The 27600-nt window shown below is 41.4% G+C and overlaps 1 protein-coding gene across 2 annotated transcripts; it reads right to left on the bottom strand.

The window, feature by feature from the left end:
* Window positions 1-11862: 11862 nt before the first annotated feature.
* APOOL (apolipoprotein O like) lies at window positions 11863-25769 on the bottom strand. Of its 2 annotated transcripts, none has more exons than XM_041485205.1 (9): window positions 25720-25769; window positions 22451-22555; window positions 21683-21802; window positions 20056-20110; window positions 19806-19904; window positions 19386-19477; window positions 18945-19031; window positions 17222-17378; window positions 11863-15528 (listed from the first exon to the last, which is right to left on the bottom strand). In XM_041485205.1, exons 1-9 carry the CDS (start codon window positions 25729-25731, stop codon window positions 15431-15433), a joined length of 825 nt encoding a protein of 274 aa, XP_041341139.1. In that variant the 5' UTR covers window positions 25732-25769; the 3' UTR covers window positions 11863-15430. The 2 variants fall into 2 exon arrangements, with proteins under 2 accessions (XP_041341139.1, XP_041341138.1); XM_041485204.1 differs by lacking the exon at window positions 25720-25769 and adding an exon at window positions 24057-24142.
* Between the last annotated feature and the right edge of the window lie 1831 nt (window positions 25770-27600).

Genomic DNA, 27600 nt, shown 5'->3' on the forward strand with positions numbered 1-27600 from the left:
GCGCGCGCGGCCCCGCTCCGCTCCCCCCGCACGTCACGCGCGCCCCCGCGCGCCGAGCAGGCGCAGCCGCCGCCGCCCCCTCAGACCCCCCCGCGCCCCCGGCACCGTCAGGGGACCGTGCGGGAACCCCGCTCCCGCCCCGGGCACCGTGAGGGGACCGCGGGGGGACCCCGCTCCCGCCCCGGGCACCGTGAGGGGACCGCGGGGGGACCCCGCTCCCGCCCCGGGCACCGTGAGGGGACAGCGGGGGGACCCCGCTCCTGCCCAGGGCACTGTAAGGGGACCGTGGAAGCACCCCGCTCGTGGCCCGGGCACTGCCGGGGATGCCGCTCCCGCCTGGGGCACCGTGGGGTGCTGTGAGGGGAGTTCTCCCACACACCCGTCCCCGTGAGGGCAGTGAATAAAACATCGACATTTAAATAGACCGGGCAAGTTTCCGTTTTGTGGGTCTCTTACCAGCGTGAAAACCCGGCTTACCTGATTAAACGTGACAAGTAAATACAAAGTTGAACCAGTTTGTTAATATATAAAACTAGTTAGGATTCAGACATGAACATTCTCATAACAAGCATAGCAGCTTGTTGTGGAAGCTTTGCATTGCTGCTCTTTGTCACAAGATTGAGAGCCTGCTGTACAAATCTGAGCAAAGGAAGACTTGGGCAATACTTGGTGCCTGTTCCATGTCCTCTATTCCTTTGAGGAATCCAAAGCCAGAGTGTTTTCAAGTGAAGTGTAAAGGCAGAGGTGGATTTCTGGGAAATGTGGCCCAAAGTCTGGAGATGCTGAGAGGGGATTGCTCAGAGCTCCCCGAGGGAGTGCGGGGGTGCCCCTGTCTGGGGGCTCAGAGGGCTCTGGGAGTTGGGCCAAGCCAAGGTGGGTGACCAAGGTGGACACCCTGAGATGGGGCAGCCCCAGGGGACCCTACTGACCACAGCTGGAGAGCTGTGTCCAGTTCTGGGCTCCTGAGGACAGGAGAGACATGGAGCTTCTATAATTCCCAAGAGATTCATCCTCCTGGACTTCCACCTCCTTAGCAGAGAACTTGGAGACTTACATTTTACCCTCCTCCCCCTTTTTTTTGGTTTTTTTTTTTTTTTTTTGTTTTGTTTTAAAGAGTAAATTGCCATAACATAGCACACACCAAAGTAAATTCAGTAGGAAGGACATTCCAGTCATTTTGTTTAGCTCTAGCATGAGACAGATATTCTTACAACAAAATAATTTCAAACTGCCCAATGCAATTAAGGAATGAGGAGGGGGAAAATACCTGGAAAAGGTAATGACAAAACTGAACACTGGGAAAAATGGTGAGAGAGACTCAGTTTAGCCAGCTCTGCCCTTGCCAGCACCACAGATACTGACAGCATTGCCTTATCTGTTCCTCCTACTCCTTTTCGGAGCAGTGGTGGAATATCAAATTGAACACAGATTCTGTGGTCGCTCTGAGGTCGGTGCAACAGAGCTGGATTGAGGTCAACAACCAGCACAGTTTGTCAGATTGTGGCACCACCGAGGCTGAGACATGACAGAAAAAAGCAATTCACTGACACAATTCTCTGACACCTTTGGATCTGAATTTCGGAGGTCAGAATGGTTTAAACTGATAGTCTGGGCTCTAAACGGATGTGCTAACACCGTTTCTGTGTGTTTCTGAAGATAAGAGAGGGAACCAGACTCACTTCTTTTATTTCAAACAGAATTTGCAGCAGTACAAGTAAACCCAGTGAAATTTGCCCACTTTGCATTTTTGTTACATTGAGGGAAAACCAAAGATCAAGAAAACCTTTCTAAAATCTTTAAGATTCTGGTTTTGTCATATAGTTTCACGTATTATCTAATACTAAGGAAAATGATTTAATAGAAATCGCAATATAAAGTGCTTCAGATTTTTGTAAAATGGGAAATAAATCCCAGTCTTCAGTCTCTTTTATTTGTTACTTAGTGGGAAGGTTCTCAATCTTATAGCTTAATTTATTTTCCTCATTTACAAAAAGTTACAAAGCAAGCCAGGGCAGTTTTAAAGGCAAACCATTCCAGCTGTTGGGATCAACACAGAAGGAAGACAGAGCAAAAAAGACAAGGAACAAGGGAATGGGTCTGTAGGTACTTGGTAAATCTTGGGACAGAGAGAGGCCAAGTCCTTGGCTGTGTTTGTACCACACTGCCAGGGCCAGACCCTTGTGTGCTGCAGTATCAGCGATTCACCAGGTTTTCTTTCACAATTATCCTCGTTGCCTTCTCTTTGCAATAACTTAGTGCTCTCTAACAAGGATGGCAATTTCCCCTGTGTCCCACCAGGGTCTCACTGCACTCTCAGCACATGGATTGTCCAGTGATCATGCAGCATTCCAAGACATTTCTGATACAGGATGCATTTGTTCTTAGTATCTCTGTAAAGAGATTAGAATTGAATCAGTAGCATGACACACACTCCCCAGTATGCTTGCTATTAAAATAATCTGTATCTAATCAAACTACATTTTAATATATTTCTTTTCTTAGTATGGGCTGCTTCTGAGTGTTCACTCACCAAGAGCTTTGGAAGATGATTTTCATGCAAGTAACTGAAAGCATTACCACTGTGTGCACACAAACTGAAACAGCTTTGGAAATATTTGAAAACATTTCAGCAGGGTCTGTAACATTCCTGAAGAAAACACCTGCACAGTGAAAGGTGGCTCTAGGCTTTCTGTTAGCTCACATCTTTACTTAGTGACAAACACTATCAATTTAGTGATGATTTGTATTCAGTACCAGGATGGATGATATAATTAATATGCAGAGTGTGTAATTAATATGCAGAGTATGTAATTAATATGCAGACTATGTAATTAATATGCAGAATATGTAATTAATATGCAGAGTATGTAATTAATATGCAGGGAGATGTAATTGATACGCACCCGGTACTGTCTCGCCTCTGGATAAACTGGATAAGGCAAATCCTTCCTGGGATAGTCAAACTCATCCCGCTGGGCTCGGGCCTGAGGGAAATAATCTGATGCTGGATCTGCTGTCCTTAGAGGCTGAGCATACACAGGACTATGCAAAAGAGGAAAAAGGTTATTAAACCTTATAATATACTGCAGATTGCACAAAGGAATAGTATAAAGTGAAAAATAAAAATATTAAAGCTCACTACTGCATGCACAGCACTGAGGCAAGAACATCTAAAAGGTCTTTTAAGTTCATTTAACTGTCAAACCCTCATCCTGCAAACAGAGAAGACTGAATTTATAGAAGCAACAGCCTCTTTAAGCTTTTATTTTCTCTTCACAACAAACAATGCCACAGTACCTAATTTTCCATATCCCTACAATTATTTTCAAAGCATTTTAAATTCACCATAGCTATACCTTCAACATTTTCAACATTTGTATTGAAAAAAAACAGCCCTCCTCGAGGGACTAAAACATGAGCAAGCTCCAGCCTGCCTGCAGCAGAATCCTGCTACGTGTGAGGAGACTGCTGTGCTCTCACTGAGCTGCACCCTGGCAAACAAGTCCTCTGCAGAAGTTGCAGTAAGAGCTGCAGCAGTTGGTGCTGAGGGGGATTCAAGTGAGGAAACACAAGCAGGGAACTGTGATTCTAAACAGTAATGAAATCAATGCCGCTGGAATTAGAGGAAAACCAGAGAAGACTCTGGATAAAGCAGTATTTTAGGATTTGTATGTGAATAATCCAGTCAAAAGCTTTGCCATTTACTGGACCTTTGTTGCTTGCTGTGCCACTGAAAAGGTGCAAAGTCATTCTGAATCTCCAAACCAGGGTATACAGTGAGAATGAGCATAAGACAAAAAATAGCAGCATACCTGTAATCCTGCCTTTGATTTGGGATTGAGGCATCATTAAAATCTTCTATTTTCAGTACAACTTTTGGAATTTGTCCAGCCCAGGCATCCTGTGTGTAGGGGATCAGGTGGTTACACAGAGCAAAATGTTAACAAATTTTACCAGCTCTCCAGGTACAGAATGTTAGAAGGTATAAACCAGTTTTTCACTTACAAAATACAATGTCAAGGCTACAACTCACAGTCTGGGGTGTGAGAAAGCCCTAAGTCCAGCAGCTCCGACCCAAAAATATTCCTTTTACAAAGGGTTTTCTTCCCTACCAAACTGCAGGATTGGGTCTAATTCACACCTTGGGAGCAACAGCATCAGCAGGACTAAATTCTGAATAAGTTAAAAATTGAACAGCACCATCTCCTGGTAAAGGCAGGCTCAGACCTGCTGCAGTGCCAAGCTATTGATACTCTACAGATGGATTTAGTACAAAATCATCTAGCAGACTAGATTATTTTCTCCCTTTTCTCAGACAGCCTTCAACGTCTCCTTCTCACACACTGTGTGTTCCTTAATATGTAAAATAACCCCGTGAAGTACCAAATGAGGAAATGAACACACACACAAAAATATTTCCTTTCAGTGATTCTTTGTATTTTATATTGATTTTTAATGGTATTTATCCATCTTTCCTCTTGACACCCACTAGTTCAAGCCCTGATCTCTACTACATCTTGCCTAATGGAGAAAACTGGCACAGCAGAGCACGATCTCTTTTTAAAGCTGGTCTTCTAACTGGCCAAAAATGGAAATAGTTGTTTGAACATCCTGTAAAAATAATCCCTAGTTCTTTGTTTTGTCCTACACAAATTAGTTTCACTTAGTCCTTGTTGACAAGTTTCACCTTCTCACATGCATTCAGCTGATCTTGGAAAACAAATGCTAGGAGACTTTAAACTCAAATTCCCTTTTTTTTTTTTTTTTTGCTATTCCCATTGCATTGTGCTGATCCTCAAGGCCTGGGGGCTGTGCTGTGCCCCCTGTGCCATCTCTTACCCCGGCTGGCTGATGGTGCCCGTGCCCCGGGTTGGCAGCTGGGCTGAATTCAGAGCTGAATGCAGGGTTCTGCTGTGCTCCAGGGTATGGAGGCTTGGGCTGACTCCTGGCGGGGAACAATGGGAATTCAGAGCATTAGCAATGGTGAGGGTCTTGACAGATGTTTTCTGTGCTGCGGATTGGTTCAACAGCCATGTCAGAGCTTTAGATGTCCTGTGGCAATGGCTGTACAAGAGCTGGGTATTACTACAGCTTTTCTATGTCAGAGCAAGTGCCAGTGACACACTACTGGGGCTCAGTGACAGAAGAAAAAACCCATATTGGTGTACTTGAGAGAGGTGTCACTGGGAAAAAGTGTTGAAAGCAAAAAGCAGTTCAAATTGCCCATATCTGAGACCCAAGAGTGGGAGGAATCGTGTTTAAACACCAAGCCTCTTGTCAATGGTTATCGGTCTTACTCCTTCTTTTTTAAACCTGTGGAAAAAAATCCCTAAGAGCAAATAAATCAGAAACACATTTGGTGGTGTTGAATTTAAGTAGTAAATGTACTTACAATCTTTAAAGCTTGCCTGGTGAACCCTAAAGAAAAGCAATGAGTGAGGTGGTAAAATGCTGAATAAGTGCTGAGTGCTCAGGTAAGATGCTTTGAGTTAGTTTTAAATTGTATAAATAGTTTTTTTGGCAGTATGGTAACCTTGTGCTTTTAACATCCAGAGCTTAAAAATTAACCAGAATACCAGACTCCTTTTGCTGTATTTCCATTTTGAGTACAAAACTCCTTATAAGTGCACCCAGAGTCACTTACCCAGCTTTTTGCATGTACAAGCAGCAGACAGAGGAAAATATTACAACCACTATGATAACCAGTGCCACTCCAGGAAGAGTAGCCACTAAAATGAAATCCAGAGTGTTCCAAAGGTGGTTACATTTGGGGCCCATGTACCAGTACTCCTTCCAGCCCATTCTGTAGTAATCACATCTGCAAATAAAGATATTCACTTTTTGCAACAGCATTTTAATTCAAAGTAAGCAATACCAAAAAAGTACAATATTTTGCTATATAATTATTTATTATTCAACACTGCAGAGGCCAAGAGATTCACTATTTTTCCTGTTTGTTTAAAGGTGTTTTTTATCTTAGTTACACCCATCTGTTTCCAGATTTGATGCAAAAGTACTTTGCCAGGCTCTGGATAACCAAGTCCAAGTTGGCATTTCAGGAGTCCAGGATAAAGAGCTTTGATGGGAACAGGGTGCAGTACCCAAGTCATGGCCTGGCTCAGGTCAAAGATCTCTTTGTCTGCTCTCAGCATGGCAAAGCTGCTGAGTGGAAGTGAAACCTCACATTTCTGGCTGTCATTATGATATAGATTTTTTTAAAAGGGAAAAAGACCCAACTATGTAATGGAGAATAGAACATTAAGATATCTAATTTTTTTTTTTTAACTCAAAAGAAAATTTGATCAACCTGAGAAACAAATGAACTTGCAGTTACACAGCTAATTCAGTTCTAAAGTAAAACAGTTGAGAGAATAGGGAGCCTGTAAAAATTAAGGGCTACAGTGATTACCTACATTAGGAATGTCATAGCCCACACATATATTTAAAAAGAAAACACTATGCCCAAATCCCTGATTTGATTCTGTGCACCAGAGTTATAAACTTATGCAGACTGTGAATGAAGATCAACATTTATTTTCATGGATCACTTTGGAGGATCTAAATTTAGTTCATCATTTAGAATATGTTTGACATTTCCATGACGTATATTTAAACAAACAAACCAAGCCCACACACTACCTGCAAAAAGGTGCTCCATCTTTACACTGACAAGAAATATTTCTAGGACAGAATTCATCTGTATTACCCAGGCAGGCCTCGAAGTCCACAACTCCACTGCAGTTGGCTGTGAATTAAAACAAGTATTTAATGCAATTATACATTAACATACTGTCAGTGGGCTGTGTTGCTAATTACACCAGAAATTTATGCTTCAGATGTACTCTGTAGATGATACTGAATCTTACTTTCCTGTGACTTGTCCCTTGAAAACGTTGAAGCTATTTGAGAAATGAAAATTTACCTGCTTAAATTACTTTACCCTGAATGTGTACTTATCTTCCTGTTAGCCAGGAAATGGTGTGGCTTGTGTTGTTATGGTTTTTATTTCATAATTTGAAGTGTGGTTGTGTCTGAATTCCACTATATATAATCTCTGGCTTGTTGGCAAAGACTAAAAGTCATGAGACTCATTAGAAATTCCAACCTTCCAGTTATAATCCAAATTAGAACCTTTTTGTGTGTTTTGCAATGAGATTATTCCTTGGCTTAGCCTACAAAAGGATCTGGTTTGCATTAATGTTGGTTCTCCTCTCTTTTGCTGTGTAAACACTGGGCTGTAAATTATGTTCCAGAATCTGAGTGTTTGCAGTATTTCACAGGTATTTGGCTGGCTAAAAATAACTCCCCCAGCAGCCTGAATCATCATCAAACACCAGCACGTTTGGCACTCCCACCCCACATCCTCTGCTACCTGTTCTCTCCTGCTCAGCACTCGGACTCAGTGCCAGGCACCACCCTGAACACTCAGAGAAGCCCCCAAACTGCCACCAGAGCCAAATCTAATTGTGCACAACAGCTCCCAGTGAGAGGAGCCACGTTTGGAATGGAGCCAGAGGCAGAACTGGCCGAGATCTCTGAGCAGAACCTTCCGAGCCCAGCAGGCAACTGCTGGAGCAGCTTTAATGTCACTGTCGCTGTCAGATGGACTTCCCAGCAGAACCAACTCCTGACTGAGGCATGATTAGCCAGAAGAACTGTGCTGGGAGCAGCCTGCACTGCAGAAAGAGATGGAAACCTCCTTCCTTTCCACTGTCCAAGTCCCTCTAATCCAACACTTGGTGCTTATCTGAGATAAATCTGTTTACAGTGACCAAGGCTTGCACCAGTCCATTTGCACACACTGCATGCTCTCCTCTCCAGAGGGCATCAGCACTGGAACATCTTCCAAGAAAACCTAACTACTGGTCATGTGTTATGGCTATTAAGTACAGAACAATGAAAAATCCCAAGCAGCATTTGGCATGGTTCATCTGGGAGATAAGCAATGTTTTTAGCTATCCCTCTGATCAGTAACACAAATTACAATTCTTTTACCAATGATACAAAAAATACTAAGGCAGCAGAAAATCACCAGTTGTGATTCTGCTGGGAGAGAAGGAGTGTGTGCCCTTTGCTACTAATGCTCTAATATTCCATGTGATAAAGGAACTCACTGCTGAGCCCTTCAAAATACTGTGGTCTCTACAAATGCCAAGTTAGCCTTCAAGTGATAACTTTTTTTTTTGCAAATGAAAGTTTAGAGTAGCATCAAAAAATTCCTCAGATCACAAATCAAAACTCTTAGAAAAATAATAACTGCAGCTGGTTTACACTGCTGTTGGCTTAGGGATACCCAATTACAAATAACTGGTAGCTACCAGGTGCAGAACAGTGAGGATAAAATAAATAAATATGTCAATTAAATATGTGGAAAATCTTCTCATAAAATAATTGCAGGCCAATACCGGTCTAACAGAACCAGAAACAATTCCATTACTTCACTATTCACTTAAAATAACTTTCCTATCAGTGCATTCTCACTGTCATGCTCTTAATTATTGATGATTTTCTCCCTGTTGGTATCAAAAAAAGTCTAAGAACACTTGCTATTAAAAAGTGTGTTTTTTTAACTCATATACCAATTGTTTTCTTCCCTACTGAAATAGAACCAAACAATTTAACTCATTTAAAAATACCCTTTTGAAATTCAGAGACTGACTCAAAATGATCCCAGCTCACCATGATACTGAGTTTCAGGTGTCATTAATTCATACGGTTGTAACCTCTTCCCTGTGACACCAAACACAGGACAGCAGCTGTCTCACCAAGGTTTTCACATTTACACTGTTTTGCTGTTATTTGAAATAAACCCAGCCTAAAGCCTGAGGAGGATTCCCAAGCAGCAATCCCCCCCAAGGGACTGCAGTGCCCCAGCAGCACTGCCCACAGGAGTGGACATGGCCACGTCCCTGCTCTGAGAACCACAAAGCAGAATTCCAGCAGCTCTTACGTTGTGAAGCTTCACTCAGCAAGGGGCTGGCCAGGACCAGGACACACAGCAGGACTTTCAGAAAGGACATCTGGCCTTTTCTTCCAGACTTCGCCAGCAGCAGAATGAACTTCCCTTTCTGCTGCTGTGGATTGTGGATTTTGAGCTTGTTTTACAGCATCCTTCTCTATAAAGAATTACTAATTAACTTAAAACTGATACAACTTCCTGATAACTTACCCAGCATATTTTCCTTTATGAAACAAGCTATCCATAAAAATATCTCATTAATCTTGCTGTTTCTGAATTTTTTTAATCAGATGAAATGTATTCATTTAACGACATAAATTTCAACACACCAAGGTATCTGTCAGGAGCCTCTCTCTTCTTTTAGGCTTATGCTACCTTTTACAGATAACAACCTTGGACTATATGCAGACAATTTCCTGGAAATTCCATTCCAAAACAATTCCATTGTTTTTAAAGACAAAGCCATGGTCCTGAAGCCATCGAAGACGGATGTGATGGGAAGAAGGGAATCCTGTAATTGGACGCATCTACCATTAAGTTTTGTCAATTAATTTTTCATTTTTCTGAGAATAGAAAATACCCATGTGGCAAGGATGAGCGATGACAGAAACTCACACCTTAGCACACCCCCTCTCATCTTTCTTGTTTATTATTTAAAGAGTCCTTAAACATTCTCAACATTCACTGCACAAGAAGATCCTGACTCTGTGGTCACCCCAAACACTACCCAGGTTACACCCAAGGTTTGTGGAGTTTGACTGCATTGAAGCTGAAGTTAGCACAAGCATTGTTTTTAGCACAGGGCTTTCAAAACTAATCCACAACTGATAAAATCCCAGCGTGGATTTCCTAATTTGACAGGAGTTGGCTGCTTATGTGAACATGCCAAGCACAGTTACATTAACAGCAAAAGGTAAACTTTAACCTTTGCTTTTCAAAGGATAAATAATGATCTCTAAAAATCAATGCCTAGCAAATTCTTGAAAGCATACTGCTTTGGCTAAAGCCCAACAGCACTTAATATTACAGCAGTAGATAAGAGATTCTCAGTCCTGCCAGAAGATTGCTTTACAACAGACCACAACAAAGAGATTAATATTTACCTCAGTGAAAGAAATTGCACAATCCTTGTTCAGATGTAAGGCAGAAGTGTGAAGAAGCAGTTCCTGCAGATGCTCCATTCTCCTGCTGACAGGGAATTCCCCTCTGGCTCCAGCTCCCAGCTGCTCAGTGGGAGCCTCACATTGTCTGATGAACAAACACCTTTACCTGGCCTGTCAGATTTGATTCAAGGATGCAGAACAGCAATGGGCAGATTCTCCTTGAGTGAGATTTTTTAATGAGGCAGGTTAAAAATCGCAAACTCTTGACTTTGCTACATCATTGGCATTTATTGGATGCAGAGGGCTTGGACCTGGCCTCAGGAAGGGCTGCAGAGGCTGAGAGTCAGTTTCTGTTTTCAGTGCCCAGTTGGGTAACAGCAAGTAAACCCAGAGCCAGCAGACCTGAACAGCTGAGAGCTTTGTACTGCACAGCACACCCATTTCCTCCTCTTATTGTCTGAGTTTCTGGAACTCAGCACAATCAAGTGCCAAGTTATTCATTCTATAACAACATCCAGGCTCATTTAATTTCTTCAAAGAGAGGCATGTAAGTAAACCAAAGTTGCTGACTAAAATCAATGGTGGAAGATGGAACTGCTCATGATCTTTAATTTTAATTCAGATCTGGTTCAAGATGGCTGTGGAGACCAGTCTGTCCTCCTGCAGCATTGCAGGGGTCCTAAGAGTGACACAAACTGAGCACAAGCTACGGATTCCCCAAACACTGGTGTCAGGACTGCTACAAATAGAGCCCACAAAAGGTTACCAAGGCTTGAAACCATGACAGGCTCAGTTTACACCTATTCCCTGGTCACAGCAGTGGCATTTCTTTCAGGTGTTGCAGCAAAATCCATCTCCTGTGCCTGTAAACAAAAGGACAAAGGAGTAATTTCACCTTGAACAACGGTGTTTGCGTCTGCCCACAGTGAACTCAGGGTTTCACTGGGTTTGTTCTCTGGCTCTGGTCCACAACAAAAGCACAACAGGGGCAGGAAGAAAGACACCCTGACTTCTAGAATGGCTTCAATCACAGCCTTCCTTGGCTGCAGCCTGCCATCAGCACATTGCTGAGCTTGGCTTCTGGGAATCCTGCACTTTATATTAAAAACCACACACAAAAAATCCAGTGCCTACTGATTGTCCTTTTTAAAAAGTATTAGCTTTGTGGGACCCCACTTTCTTTTTGGATTTAAAATATATTTTCAGCATTTCACTGAAATACTCCAAACTTTCACTACAAGATAACACCATTGCTGCATTCCAATACCTTTCCAGTATCTCCCAAGCTGTTCAAGAATCACAGGGACAATGTGCCATTAAAACAGCCCCATTACTCATTCACACAATTTTCCTCCTTTTGAGTAATTCACTCTTTAGGTTACACCATGGATTACATAATTTATGACCCTGGCTTGGCAAAATACTTCATCTGGAAGACTGGCAGAGTCACACTGAGACAAACACATTTACCACCTGCTTCCTTCTTGAACAGTGTCACTCCTCCAGCATGGATAAAAACTTTAGTTTTTTCAAGTCCTGAACTACACCATTCTTTAGAAAAAAACTACCAAGAGAAAGAAATGGAAGCACTTCTCAAAATTTAGGCCACTGAGCATTGATCTGTCCTGTTGCTTCAGGGATTCTTTCTAGGATGTTTCAGTACTTCAGGGGTGAAGTTTTTCCCCCAACATTAATAAACCAAGTATGACTTAGTCATCAGAAATGAACTCTTGAAAAGTACTTGAAAGGGAAGGAATTGACAAGTTTCCTACAGATGAAAACAACACACAAAAATTAAACTTAGTTTTTAAAAAGTATCTTATCACCCTTTATTTCCAGGTGCCTCAGAGTGATATGACAAAATAAAGTATCACAATCAGTTTTATGTAAATAAAAAATTAATATCAACAAGCTCCAAATCTCTCTATATTGAATACAATCAACCATAAATAAAACCTCCATGCATTAAATTAAAGCTATTTCTGAATTATAAAATACCATGTGACCCCATTCTTTAAGACATTGATTTTTTCACAAATATATAACTTATATAAAAATTACAATATACATTCTTGCTTTTGTGTTACTGTATTATTGCATTGTGAAATAAACTTAAGTGACTCTTAAGGATACATTTGAGAGGCATTTCAAAGTGTTTCACTATAAATTAATAAAACCATGTCTCACAATAAAACTTTTCCCATGTTTTATGTTAACTTTTCAGTGTAACAGATTTATCTATTGGGTCTGAAATCTTCAAGAGCCCAAGTCAGGCACGTGGTTACCCAGGACTCACAAGCACAGCATTATCCAGATCTGAATTTGCTTTTTTAAAGTCACTGCATAGCACCTTTACTAGAAATTACTAATACAGACATGTGGCTACAGCTCCTTGCAGTCAGCTCTGAAGTATTAAATAACCCCTGGAGGTTCAGATGTCTGATCTGAAAGCAGCAAACACACCCAGCCAGAACACAAGACTTTCCATCCTTTTCTCCCACTGTCTTTGGCTGCAGTTAGGGAAGAGTAGTCTTTAGCTGTATCTGTTTCACAACTAAAACCTTCTAATTTTAACCCCACTGTGTGGGGATAGTGAACAAAAACTGATGATACAAATGAAACAAACGGAAAATTACCCTGCCTTGAGAAGAAAGAGAAATCTCAGCTGATGAAAAAACTAAATTAAAAAGTGACAATAACATCAGCAGCATCACCATGGACTGGCGTGGGTTGCAAGGGACCTTACAGCTCATTTTCTTCCACCCCTGCCCTGGGCAGGGTCACCTGGCACTATCCCAGGCTGCTAAAACCCTGTCCAACCTGGCCCTGGGCACTTCCAGGGATGGAGCAGCCACCTGGCAAACCCTGAGCTGGAATAATCCTGTGCTGCTCACTCCTCTCTCCTACCAAAACGTGACACAGCACAGGGACTCCATTCTGTGAGCTACAGAACTGCATCCCTCATCCTGTTGCCCATCAGAGTGGACAGGAACACTCATTTTAAGTTGTGTCCCAGAAGATGTTTAACTCTGAGGTTTAATTCTATCCCAACATTGCCCTAAGGAGTAATTTGAGCATGAAATGCCACCCCAGGACAGCTTTGTGCACCAGGGCCATGCACAGCATGAACAGGATCAGGGGCTGCAATGGAAGGGCTGCCATGGAACTCCTGACTCCTGCCTGCCCCACCAAAGAGCCAAGGGACATCTGCAGAGCAGACACCCCCAGCTGCATCACCAGACCTGAGTGGAAATGCCCTCAGAACCTGGGCAGTCCCAGGGCAGTTTCTGGCACCAGGGAAGAGGCAGTGCCCCAAGGCTGCTCTCCTGGGAATGGCAGATGTGCTGGCTCCACAACAGCAACCCTGCAGCTCCTCTCCCTGCTCCCACAAGACCAATTCCTGGGCAGAGATTTTTATTACGGCCTGAAAAATCTCACCACAGTAAACTCCTGCAAAATCCAAGCAAATCTGCATCATCTTACCTTTCCTGTTGACTTGCTGTGGTAGCACATCACTCAAAGTTAGAATTTAACAATTGAGGAGCAGAGCAGATGGCTTTTCCTTCATGTTTTTATCCAGAATGTTATCAAAGGGAGACAGATAATACAATTTCTGGCATCCAGTCATGCACTTGAAAATGATAATTTCTTCACAATTTTCACTTATGTCTTCATCTGTTTCCCTGGAAATGGTATATGAAGCCCAGCCATCTAATTTTTCTACTCCTCTCTCTGTGATGAAACACTAAATGTGTCATGTCCAGGAGCTCTCTGAAGATTGATTTAATATCCTCTGATTGCTGCCTGAACTCTGACAGCTGCCTGGGCCTTTAAGAGATGATTAAAGAAACAAAAGACATTAAATGTCAGCTGTCCCAAGCAAGTTTCACTAACAGAATTCTTCTTTTAAACTTCATATTTTCTGACTTCACCTTGCACTGGACTCTGTAATAAAGACCAACACTTCACCTGAAATTTGGATTTTAAAATGTCAATTTGTTTCTGACCCATCCTAAAAGCTTTTCTTCTGTTATTCATTCACCATTTGTGCCTTCTGCACATTCCATCCTGCAGCATCTCCTCACAACTTTGCTGATCCCACAAGGACACCAGGAATTCTGCCTGTATTTCACTGGCCACTTGCCTTTGCATCAGCAGCCTTGGAGAAGAAATCAGGTCATGAAATTTCTTCTTCTGGAGAGAAGAGCAAATATCCCATCACATCCCAGTGCTGAGAACAGCAGCATTTCAGGCTTTAGCCTTCCATCCACACTATCTGTTTATATGGTCTCTCCTGCTTCCCCCTCAATTTCACAGCAATTTTTCCTTAATTAAAAGGTATTTTCCTTAATTAAAAGGTAACAGAATGAAGAGAAATGGAGGACGAACAGAAGTACAGAGATATACACCATGATAAAAGCAGTGTTTGAAAAGTTTCATCCTAGGAAACTTGATTTCTAATATCATTCTTATGGAAAAAAAATACCAAAATCAATGAGATATCACATACAAACTTGTGGGATGAAAAAGTTGGCTGCCTACTAGTTCTGCATTTTTACTGTCAGCAGTTTAAACCTTGAAATTACAGATTTCCCACTTCCTAAACACTTCTAATGGATTTTATATAAATTCAGTATCAGTTTCATGGATTAAGCAATTCAAACACAGTTTTTCCAAGTATTAGAAGCAGGTGAAAGTTGATGCATAGCCTAGAAAGGATGTTTAGAGATCAGCTGTGTGTTTTTGCCCAACTTCAGAGACATTTGAACACAGCAGAGGTGTGCAGGACAAGGAGTTGTTTCCATTCACCTTCGTGAAAGAGGCAAACAGTACCAAATTATTTTGTAATGAAAAAAGTGACTCTTTTACACAAGCTTTAAAGCCAATGCTGTTCACGTGACACAACCACGGAGATTTTAAGGATACTCAGACCAGCAGGAACTTGCACTTCATTCCAGAGCTGAAAGATAAAAGATGAAGAAGCCTCTGCAAAGCCCATCCCTCACAGTCTTCATTCAGATCAACGAACATCTGAGCCAAAGCAGAGATACGTTTGCATTTTCAAATATCCTTTGTGAAGTGACATTTATTAGCAAGTTGGCACAGAGAAGCCCCACTGGGAGAAGACACTGACAAATCTTGTTTTCTCAGTGTCTCACTAATGACACTGAGTGAATTCCCACTGCTTATATGGAGTCAGGAACAAAATAAGCACTAAACAGAATCATGTAAGTCAATAATACAAATTGGAGATAAGAAAATATCTGATGAAATTATACCTCACAGAGTATGTACTGTAAAGATTATTGCTTCCCTTCTTCCCTCCCCCTTATCTGTAACATTTTGCATTTTGTAAAGCAGACTTGGCTTAGCTCCTGGTGCTGTACATGTCCACATCTTCTGGGTTGGACTGACCATGGTCTGTAAGTTTTGGATCAGGCTTAAATTTTGATGTCTTCACTGTTCCTGTTAGAGACAGTAAAGAAATATGGTTAAAAAGTATGCATATACTTGAGCTGTAAGGAAAAAAAGCTTAGTGGTACATTTTGAGAATTTCTGTATTACCAAACACTTAAAAAAAATGAAAATCTGTCTGTTCTAGTTCAGTGTGTTAAGAACTGATAGAGGAGGATGAGGGCAGGCTGGAATGCTGGGCACAGCAGGGGACAGAGAGCAGGACCTCTTCTCACTCTCCAACTCCACTTCCTAACCCAACAGAGAGAGAGAAGAAATTGTGATGCTTTGCCCAACACATGGAAAGGAAGGGAAAGTTTGAGGCATAGAAAAAGCTCTGAAGTGTTTCTTGCCCAGGAGCAGAGCTGGATCCCACAACCAACCCTGCCAGATCTCCCCTGAAGCTGCTGCCAGACAGCAAGAATTCCAAATGAAGACAAGCACTCTCACTTAGTTTCACTTCTGAGCTTCCAAAAACCACAAACTGAGTTTAGTAAACCACTGAACCCTCCCACTCACTGAAGGACAGTGCACAGGCTGACATATTTAATGATACTGCAATTCCAGAGGGAATTCTAGGGGAATATTAAGGCAGCTTTTCTGGGGCTGTAGCTCCTGTTCCTCATCTGCTTCTTTTCTAGCTACATCACTTGATCCAACAAAGGGTGTTACATCCTCCTGAAAGCTTTGCCCCACTTGGACTGAGAAAATAAACATCTCTGGCAACACAGATTCATTTAGGGCAGGGATATTTTTGGCTGTATTAGGGACATGAACTAATTCCACCTATGAAAGCAATGACAGATCTATAAACACAAACCCAATAAAGACAGTTTGGCCTGGAGCAAGTGTAGAAACAGATCAAAGCATTCCACAAACTAAATCAGAAAAAATTCAGGTGCAAAGCAAAGATGTGAATGCACACTACAATGAAAATAAAGGAAAAAAAAAAACCTAAAATCCTCATCCAAGTACATCCTGCTTGCTTTCCAGAAAAAAAATATCTCTGGTAACAATTCCTTCCTTCCAAGCAATTTCCTCATAACAAATTAAATTTAGAAGTTGCCCTTACAAAAGGTAACAATAATTTAAAACAAATTTAGTAATCCTTTAATGGGTAATTCCACTGTTTTCTCTTAAAAACTGGACTACCAAATTTTTGTCTGTTTAAACAGGCTGTTATGTGATCTAGTTGATTATCTCAACCACTTAAGATGCACAAGGAACCACTGCAGAAAACCCAACAAAATAAAATCCAATGCTTCATTTCTCAATTACACACTCCTCTTTCATTGCACTATGGATCATCTCTGCACTGTTAGCAGAGGCTAAAAGCAATGCAATCCATTCAAGACTTCAATTTTCTAACAATAATCCAAATTAAAACTTTTTTGTGTGACTTGCATTTGGATTATTCCTTATTTTGGCCTATGAAAGAACCTGCTTTACATTAATATTGGTTCTTTGACATTATTGAGAGAGATCAGCAAATATATAATTCTGTTATGACAGAGTCCACAGTGAAAAAATTATCACCTCCCTGAGGCTCTGAAATATGTATTAAATGACAGCATGTAAAATATGCTCTCAAGAATAATATGCACTGACAGTTTGCTCCAGTTTAGATCAAGAGTAAGTGCAAAATTAAGTCAACTAATTGGATTTGCAAGCTGCCCTGAGCTTACACTTGAAATGTTTAATTCACCTGATGAAGGCACTGGATCTTCATTACTCCAACACTCTACTGGAAGAGATTCTGTTCTGTTAAGTGATCTTGACTCAACAGCAGACTCAGGTTTGGTACTAGAAATTCCCTTCTTTTTCTTATCTTCCTGCATAATTGGTTTTGACTCTTGCTGCAGCTGTGAACCAAACATTAATAAAAAGAAAGCACATGGGTATATGCTTAATACATTACTGCAAAATAAAGCTTTAAAGTCTGGGAGCTTATCTTATGAAATCATTTTCAGATATGACATCATACAATGATATTCAACTAGTCAGCTGCACACAAGGGGCACAGCTGGAAAAAGTAAAATTCATGAAACCCCACAGATCAGACAGAATAAATTCATGTAGAAGGGAAATTGTCATGAGTATATACTTAGGAGTGAAGCTGTGGTTTTACCAGAGACCCTCCAAGAACTTCACAAGTTCATTTCCAGGTGAGGAGCCTTTAGCCTTACACAAGACTGAAAGAGCCCTGAGTGTTTACAGAGCACTTACTACCTCTAGTAAGCAGGAGATGGAAAGGTAAGTCATGGTTACACCCTAGTAATGAGAAATAATATGTCTTGGGAAGAGGCTTCACTCAGGGGAAAAAATGAAGTTAAGAGAAGTGTCTGTACCACATCAATTCTTGTTTTGCTATCAGTTTAATGGCAGTTATCTGAATCTCATTTTCAAAACTCAGAATTCCATTTGTGCTTCTCAGAAGAAATAAAGGGTGAGGACTGCATGCCAATGAGCACTGTAAATTTAAAGCAAAATATTCTACACATTAATATAACTGAGAAACTGAAATTTTCTTTGAAAAGAGCAATGAAGGTCTACTGTGCAAAGCTGCAATTCTACTTGGGAAGTGCTACTTTTATCAAGGTTTTATAAATTTCCACTTGAGGAAAAAAAAACCTTTTGGGCTGGATAAAACCTACGTTTAGTTCTGGGATTACTAACCCAAATTCCATATGTAATTTACACAAGGTTCATATTGCCCTCTACTCTCTGCTGGCAAGGCTTCAGCTGTTTAATATGTCCTATTTTGACTCACTTAAAAATACCACACAGAAAATCCCCTAGAAACAGAAAAAGCAGAGAAACTAGAGGAAATTCTGAGGAGAACAAGAATTAGATCAGAGTTAGAAAGCCTGCTCTGTAAGAGAAGGTTATAGTGGGGAAGAGAATGTCAAAAACCCTGATAACTTTTCCATATGTAGCAGGTCAATGTACAGAGGTTACTGACCATTTATTCACTATGGCTGCCACGAGGACAGGACAAGGAGAAGAAATAAATCAGCCATGGACAATTCATATCACAGGGTAAACAAACCAGACTTCCTGCAAGGGTTGTAGAGCAGTAAGCCAGTCATACCTACTGAAATCCTGAGTGTCTTCAGTCTAAATTCAGGGGCTGCTTAAGACCAAAGCTTGAATCAAAATGGATCCTTTATGCCAAAATAAAAACAGATCTCTAAAGAGAAACTCATTCTTCTCTTGTTCACCTTGCATGGGACTACTATTGAGAGGGGATCTCAATATCCACGGGTGTGAAAGGTGTAAAAACAAACACTGAAGTGACACAAAGATCAGATTGGGGTTGGTGCCTTGCATAACACCATCAGTAAACCTTGAACAGCATGAAGAAAAGAGTCCACAACTTTCTAAGCTCCCTCTCAACGTGTGAGCTGTCATGACTTCCCAAGTCCTACCTTGGTGACAGCTTCCTTGTCTGCCCACAGTGACCTCACAGCCTCATAGGTCTGATGACTTGCACAAATCAACTTCTTCCCTGTGACCTATTTTTTAGAAAAACATAATTTAACAACAGTTTTTAAAATACAAAGACAGACTATTCAAATTAAATTAATCACATTTGCATGAGAACATGCTCAACTCCACTCTAAAGCATCTACTTTTCAAGATCTAGTGCATATTCCCTTACATCATCCAAATTGTAAATAATGTTTAAATTTTTATTAGGAATCCACAGGGAACATTACCATGCTAAACCCACTTACTCCAAATGAAATCAAACCCTGATTTCAAACAGTGTGCTGGCAATGTTGGCACAATAGATGGAGCACCAGGTTAAAGGATGCAAACTTGTCCCACTGTGTTGGAAATGACCACAAATAAAACCAGAAACTTACCTTTGCAATGACCACTGACTGAGCTGGGTAACAAACAGAATATCCTACAGTAGTAAGTCCCAATGGATAAACAATCTTCTTAAATCTAGAACCTGTACAAAGCCAAATATTTTGAATAATTAGACAAAAATTAAATGCAAACTAAGTAGTTGTAACAATTAAATGCGAAGATAAATAATCCCAAACTAGGTTTTCAAATATTATGAAGAATGAGAAGAAGAATTGTATCATTAGTCTGTCTAGTCCTGCTCTGTCAGCTCTCAGCCAACTCCTAACAGCAATCAACAATGTCCCTTCATTTACAGGAATTTATTTTAGTCCCACAGGCTTTTGCCCATGTTTGAGAAGAGTATTCTCACCACTAGAACTGTTACAAGCTCCATACCCCACAGGCCAGTAATGAAAACAAGCAAACTTTACCTTTTCTTGCCAGCACTACACCAGCCAGGCCTGACACCGTAATTAGAGCAGCTTTGGGAAGAAATTCTGGGGGGGGGTTGTTCAGGTAAACATAAGCATCTAAGAAATGGGAAAAAAAGGACAAAGAAACCCAGGGCAATTCAGTTATTGGTCATTTTTTTTTATTTCCCACTTAAGAAATAAAGGTGAAAATTCTGATTTTACTGAGAGTTTATATAGATGAAATGAGACAGATATGTGACTTTCCTACCTTTTCCAAACTGAATTGAATCCATTATTCCATTTTTAATAAAGACATAGACACTCTACAAGGAAAGAAAAACAAAACCAGAAAGTATCTCAGCACAATGAGACAAAGAAATACTGTGTAACTTTAAAAAACCCAAACCAGTGACCTTCTAGAAAGGCTGTGCAGAGATCTACCCTCTTTGTGACAAACAAATACTTATATTTTTAAAACTTACATTGACAATCAATTTAAAAAAAAATCTCTAATGTAAGCTCCCTTTCAAAACTGACATTTCAGGAACTCTAGAGTAGGAAAACACCTGGGTGCCAACTGTATAGGAAAATTCAATTATAAAATACAATCTTCTCTTCCCTAGAGACTTTCCCGGGAAAACTGAAAGAACAACACCGAATTTGTACCACCAGAGGTCACTGCTACTCAGTGGCAGGAACGCACAATGATTAATGGCATTAAAAAGTTTGGTCCAGATTTATAACAGGAGTATTTCAGTCATGCAGTCACTGACAATATTTTCCCATACCAATGGAATCACAATTTACAGAAAATACATTTTGAAGACATTTTGAATTTTTTTTTCAACTATTAGGGTCTACATTTTTTTTTTTGCAAAAGCAAAACACAAGCACAAAATCTCCTATGGCCAAGAGCCAGGGTGAAGCTGCTGCTTCCCAGCAGGTACAAAAGCAGTAAGAGGCACCACAGTTCCCTCTCCACCTGGAACAGTAACAGAGCTGGGAGGTGTTTCTGATGGCTCCTGAGGAACAGCCTGCTGCAACAGATACATGGGATGCATTCTGTTTGTCTTTTTTGTCAGGTACTGCCCTTTGGAAGCAGCTCCTTCTCCATACACTGCACCTGGAATTTCAGACTCCAAAACACCCTCAAGTTCTCCCAGCAAGAATTTGTAACTCCTGCTGTGCAGGAGGGCTCATTTTTCCATCCAAAATTATCTTATGCAAGACAAGGACTGTGGGAACCCATAAAACCAGAGGGTTTTGGGAAAGCTGCAAAAGGCAGGCCTCAGAGACAGCAGAACTGTGATTAGAGCTAAGCAACAGCCATAAAATAAGTCAGCAGAAAAATTATGGGAAGAGTAGAAAAGTAAGGACAAATGGAACAATGGTCTGTGTATTAACACTTAGCTAGAATAACTCCCTAAGCTGCAGAAAAGTATATCTAGTGAGATATTAGGAAGTTCTAAGCTTAATGGAGCTCTGTGCATTGTGTTTTAAGGCTTACAAACAGGTATTGTATTTGAAATAAGCAAGCAGTGTTTTAATCAAAGGTATGTGTGCTTATAGCGATTGGACAGAACTACTGTCAATATGCTTTTGCTTTGTGTGATTGGTCAAAAAACTTATAAAGTTGTAACATTGATTTCTTGGTCTGCTGCCTGGGATGTGAGCTGATGGCATCTTCCCATTGTCATAACCATGTAATGAGACTGATGCTGGAAAAAAAAAACAGCTCAAGGCACGTTCCTAGCAGTCCTGTCCTGTTCATGATTTGTACACAGCCCCTGACCAGCGATAAAGGACCTGCCAAAAAACCCTCCATGGGGAAGTAACCTGTTTTTCCAGTATTTAGTGCTGAGGGAACTGCAGGACAGGCTGGGTGCATCCCTTACCTGGCACCACCTGAAGTAGTGGCCGGTGCTCCTCCGCAGGGCCGTGAGCTGCTGCTGCAGGAGCCCCGGCTGCTCCTCGACGTAGCGGGAGCTCAGCGGGGGCGCGCTGTAAATGGGGAGCTGCAAACAAAGCAGAGCTGAGCACAGGGCACGGCTCTGCTCCCAGGAGCTGCTGCAGCTCACGGGGGCTTCTCGAGCCTGCAAACCCTCAGTGCTGCCACCGCAGCGCACAAAGCCTCTGTGCAATGATCAACTTCCAGAGTTCCACACTGACTGCACTCAAGTGGGACTTCACTCTTTGGAAGTGAAAACCGAAACAATGGCATGGGTTCTTAGAAGCAGAATTACTCAATATGAAGCAAAGAATAATTATAAGGTGGATTTGTATATTATTACTACTGAAAACTGAAACACTGGTATGGGTTCTTAGAAGCAGAATTACTCAATATGAAGCAAAGAGTAATTAGAAGGTGGATTTATGTATTACTAGAAATTGCACATTAGAAAAGGACTCATCAGTAAGTGTTCTATTTTCACATTTTCTGACTTCATTTTTGAAATATTGTAATAATAAAAATGATATAAAACTTTATTAATTTAGTATTGTAACACTTTGTGTTTTATTTGAGCTGCAGTGGTCAGTTATTTATTATCACATATTTGCTATATATTTTAGTTACTGAGTAATACAATTCAATGGACAGAGCTGCTATTCTGCAGGTTTTTCTAGTATTATTTTAAAGACCAAAAAAAGAGGAAGATTCATACCTTATCTGGCTTCACCAGCTGACTTTTTGATTCCTTCTCTGTTGCTGCATACACAGTAATGCATACAAATGGCAGCCCAGAAGAAACAGCTGCCAGCTTTGCCACCTGGGACAGAGAAGAAAAAAGGGAGTCTTAATGCTGAAATGAAAATTTGGACTGATCAAATATAGAATTGCACAAGTCACTTTTAAAACTTTTTTTGAGCATTATGCCTTTTAGAAATGTCTTCTGACTTATAGAAGGATTTTCTCAAATTATAATGGTAAAGAAAAGGTTAAAGACCCCTGACAATAACAGTTTTCTGTCTAAAATACCAGGAAGAACTTTGTGTTCAAAGCCACGCTGATGCTTCCATCACCTCTTAGGGTAAATTCAGTTGCAATTTACTCAGCATGCAGGAACTCCTATTCTGAAGAATTATTAAAGAATAACTATTTTAAACCTATCATAATTCAGATTGCTTATTTCCATACAGCATGCTACCAGAACAAGACACTAATTTTCAGTAGGCACTAGAAGGAAAATTGAATTTAAAAGGGATAGAGCACAAGAAGTTGTATTGTTCACTTAAAAAAAACCAATATATTTCTTAGAGTCACAATGGAATCTGTTCTCAATGTAAAAGAGAAAGCTATACAGGGAATGATCCAAGTGGTCCAGCTCCTGACTGACAGTAATTGCTTTACTTTTGGGTGCCTGCAGACAAACACATAAATGTTTAAAGATCCAAGGAAATAGCTGTACTGGCTAACATTTACACTGGCAGTTATCCCAAGAGGGTTTCACTCTTTTCTACTGAAATCACAAAGAACCAGAGTGAAAGAAAAAGCAACATCACCTTGACTCCACTAAAGAGGCTTCACTGCATGGAGCTGTTCCTTATCTAATCACAAGGTGATTTGAGAAAAAGACCTCAATTAGCTAAGCTGTTTCTTGTATTAATTTACTGAAATTATTTTATTAAAAGTTCCTTATGAGGCATTAAACAACAAAAATCATATATTGCTTTTGTAATGAAATCAATAAGTATTTTACCTAGGAAAACTTCCACAGAAGTTACTGACAATTAAGAAATTGCAGGATTACATTGATATATCAAACACTAGGAAAGAAGCACAGAGGAAAACACCTGCAACAGGCTGGAGCTGTGAAACCCTGGGATTGCAGGTTCAGCCACTAGAATGACTCCAGAACATCAGCTGACTACTGACTTACAAATAAATAAAAATCTTCTTTTTGAGGAATCCAGGGAATTTTTGCAGGTACAAAAGCCAGGTGACATTTCTGGAGATGAATTCTGCACAGACACAGAGCTGAAGACCACCAGAAGGAAAGGTCAATGGCCAGTATTAAAACATTCCCTGTAACACCACTGCCAAGTTCCTGACCTGCAACACTGACAACCTGAAGGGTTCTTCCCAGAAATAAAAAACACACCAAAGACAAACAGACATGGCAGTATTTTTGATGAGAAGCCTGAACAGCAATTATTTGCTGAAGAAATGCATTACATGCTCTCTAGCAGAAAATTGTTACAGCTACGCCTCTTAACAGTAGAACTGGAGTAAGACCAATCAAAATAGAATAATAAAACTGTCAAATGTACCTGGGTAATTTTGGCTTTAATTCTTTGCATTTCAAACAATCTGCTTCAAAGTGTTGGAATCTTATCAACGATCAAAAATACAGATTCTATTAAAACAAAGTTAAAAAGCTACATCACTACAAAGAATTCACTACCTTCCACTCAAAATATGCAGAATACAAACTAAACAATAATAAAACCATATAGTTAATTTATGCTAATCTCCAAGACATTGTTTTCCACTGAAACTGCAAATTCTGTGTGCTTGCTTCAAGAACTGGAGCAGGAAACTTGCCCTGAAGGCAGGAACTGCCTCAAACAAATGGAATCAGAGGAGTGGAGTATATGCAAAAATTTGATGCATTGATTTATATTAAAAAAATATGATTTCTGTATTACAAAATAGGAATCTGCTAGCCAGGATAAAGTAAGATTAAAATTTAGCAGCTACCTCGTATCAAATCTTCCATGAAAATATGCTAATAAAAGAATAAACAGTGACAGGTTTATGACTTTCTCCTACCACTCAGATGTCTTGAGGTGGATCACCAAACTGTCTCACATCCTTTTGGTTTATTTTCCCCAGAAGTTACACAAGACATGGTGATTGCCAGAAGCTTGTAGGCCAAAGCCAGTATCCTAATTCAGGTATGTTTTTATAAATCTCTGGTGAAAACCATCAAAAAACCTCCAAAAATGGAACAGATCCTTCCACTTCACCTCAACTCCCTGATACTCCATGGATTTGGTTTTAGTCTTGGTAAGTGACCCACAGAGAGTGAAATTTTTTGAAGAATAAAACTCTTATTAATAATTATTTCACAGTAAATAGTAAGGTAAGCAATAAAATGATATAATTTCACTAAAGGTACTGAATCATTCAGATTTATGTACTAAGCCAAACAAACTACTTCAAGATCACCCAGCCAGACAGCAAAGCCAAAGACAGTTTCTTTTGCCTTAACAAACTAAAGCAAAGTGTTTTAATTTCTGTCTGTCCTCCTTGGCATCATCCTTTCCTCTGCAGATAGATACACATTTTAAATGCTTTAAAAAAGTAAATATGAAGATTCATGTGACAGCAACCTATTCATCAATTTGACTGCCAACACTGGAAAACCTGTCTAAATATTTGTGAGAAAGCTTAGATCTTTACATGCATGTTTTTCTGTTTAAAGACACTGTATTATTCCTACAACTAACGATATTTTAGATACTTGTAACCCTGTTAGCTCGTAACAGCACTGTTTTAACAGCCTTGTTTTAGTGATGTACAGCACCACTAGCACTTTATCATGTTACTACCGAACTATCATCTTGATATTCCTCGAGCTGAAGGTGTTTCGGGGGCTGCGAGTACATGGAGAGGAAGCAGAAGAGAAACATCGCTTTTATTCCCTGATGTACAATTTAACCACCTCTCGAACCAGCTCTTTCCCCGTCGAGTCCCACACCACCAGAGACCTCTCACTGCCTCACTCCTCCACCTGACCCCGGCTTCCGCGGCACCGGGGGTTCCTTCCCGCCGGCACCGGCGGACCCGCGGGCGGGCCGGGAGTTCCCGAGGGGCCGCACGGAGCAGCCCCGGCTGCCCCGAGCCGCCGCAGGAGCGGGAGCGGAGCCTGAGGAGCAGCGGAGCCGCGGGGCCGGGGCAGCGCCGGCCTGAGGGCGGGCGGACACTCACCTTGGCCGCCATGTTGGACAGCGGCGCGTACGGCGCGCGGGAAGGGCCGCGCCGGGCGGGGCCGAGGGGCCGGGGCGGGACCGCGCTCAGGCCGGGCGGGATCGCCCTCAGCCGGCGTCGCTCCGAAGCGGGCAGGGACGGATTCCCCTCAGCCGGGGAGGGCATCGCCCCAGAGCGGGCAGGGACGGATTCCCTTCAGCTGGCATCACCACAAAGCGGGCAGGGACGGATTCCCCTCAGCCGGCATCGCCCCAAAGCGGGCAGGGATGGATTCCTCTCAGCCGGGGAGGGCATCGTCCCGAAGCGGGCAGGGATGATCCCCCTCAGGCGGGGCAGGCATCCCCCTCAGCCGGCATGGCCCCAAAGCGGGCAGGGATGATCCCCCTCAGTCGGCATCGTCCCGAAGCGGGCAGGGGTGATCCCCCTCAGTCGGCATCACCCCGAAGCGGGCAGGGATGGATGGATTCCCCTCAGCCGGGGCAGGGATCGCGCCCCGATCGGGCGGCATCGCCCTCAGCCGGGATCCCCCTCAGATCGTCCCCTCACCCGCGGCGGGCATCGTCCCGAAGCGGGCAGGGATGATCCCCTTCAGTCGGCATCGCCCCGAAGCGGGCAGGGATGGATGGATTCCCCTCAGCCGGGGCAGGGATCGCGCCCCGATCGGGCGGCATCGCCCTCAGCCGGGATCCCCCTCAGATCGACAGCCATGCCCCTCCGCCCGCATCGCCCTCAGCCGGGATCTCCCTCAGAACGCACAAAATCCCCCATAAACACACAATCTAAGTGCAGATAATTCGTTTATTGAAGTCCAAATTTACAACGGAAGTTTACAACTTTTTTTTTTTTTTTTTTTTTTTTTCCCCCAAAACAAAAGCTTTTTTTGAATTTAGGAAGAATAAATGTTTGTTTTTGTTTTTGTTTTTTTTTTAATAATGTACAGACTATATCTCTTAAATAAGTTAATATCTTTGAAAAAAGAGCAATATGTTCCTTTTTTTAATGTTGCAGTGCAACTTACAACTTACACGTCTGTGCAATGTACCATGAGGTATATGCCCAGTGAGCAACACACAGTGAAGTTTTCCATTCATAAATTTTCATTGTAGACACACAAAAAGTTAACAAGTTATTAATCTGTGATAGAAAACGCAGCCGGTTACAGTAATTCACACAGAACTCATCTGGAAAGAGGGAAAAAAGAAACCTAATGTTCATTGCCTATAGAAACTATTGGATTATCTCTCAACATAGACAAGTATAAAATTAAAAATACTGTTGTGAAACTGAAGAAATACTGTGTTATCCAGGGGTTGAAACCTCGTTTGACCTGTATTAGTCTAGAACCATTGGTTTTCTCTCTGTAGCATCCACGAGCTGAGGGATTTACTGCGGTACCGATGGAGCATCTGCTCGTCAAAGCATTAAGCACGATGGGCACTATAGAAAAGTTGCAGAATGCTCAAAAACGTACATCTCCAGCATTTCCCTGGCATGGACAGGTGGTTTTCCATTGCCTCTCAGTTCATCTCCCAGCTGATTAGAAAAACAAGGCTGAAACATGGAAGATTACTCGTAGTTGAAGCTTGACACTTCAAACTTCTCAAGATGGCTCTAAAATACTTATTTTTCTTAATGACAGAAAACATATATTTATTTAAGAAAGAATCATCCACAATATAACTTTGTGATAAATAACAGTTCTGCCTCTAATACATATATACATACTGCTTGTAAACAAAAATGCCCACAGGTCATGGAGTCTCCATGATTTTTTTTTACAAGGCGCTATAGATTTTTATTTTTGTTTTTATTTTTTTGTTATTGAAAACAGTCCTAGTGAAAGTTTGGTTCATAACCTCCTATTGCTACAGAAACAGTAAG

Source organism: Pyrgilauda ruficollis, unplaced genomic scaffold (genome assembly GCF_017590135.1).
Source record: "Pyrgilauda ruficollis isolate IOZ18807 unplaced genomic scaffold, ASM1759013v1 scaffold7, whole genome shotgun sequence".
Lineage (NCBI taxonomy): Eukaryota > Metazoa > Chordata > Aves > Passeriformes > Passeridae > Pyrgilauda > Pyrgilauda ruficollis.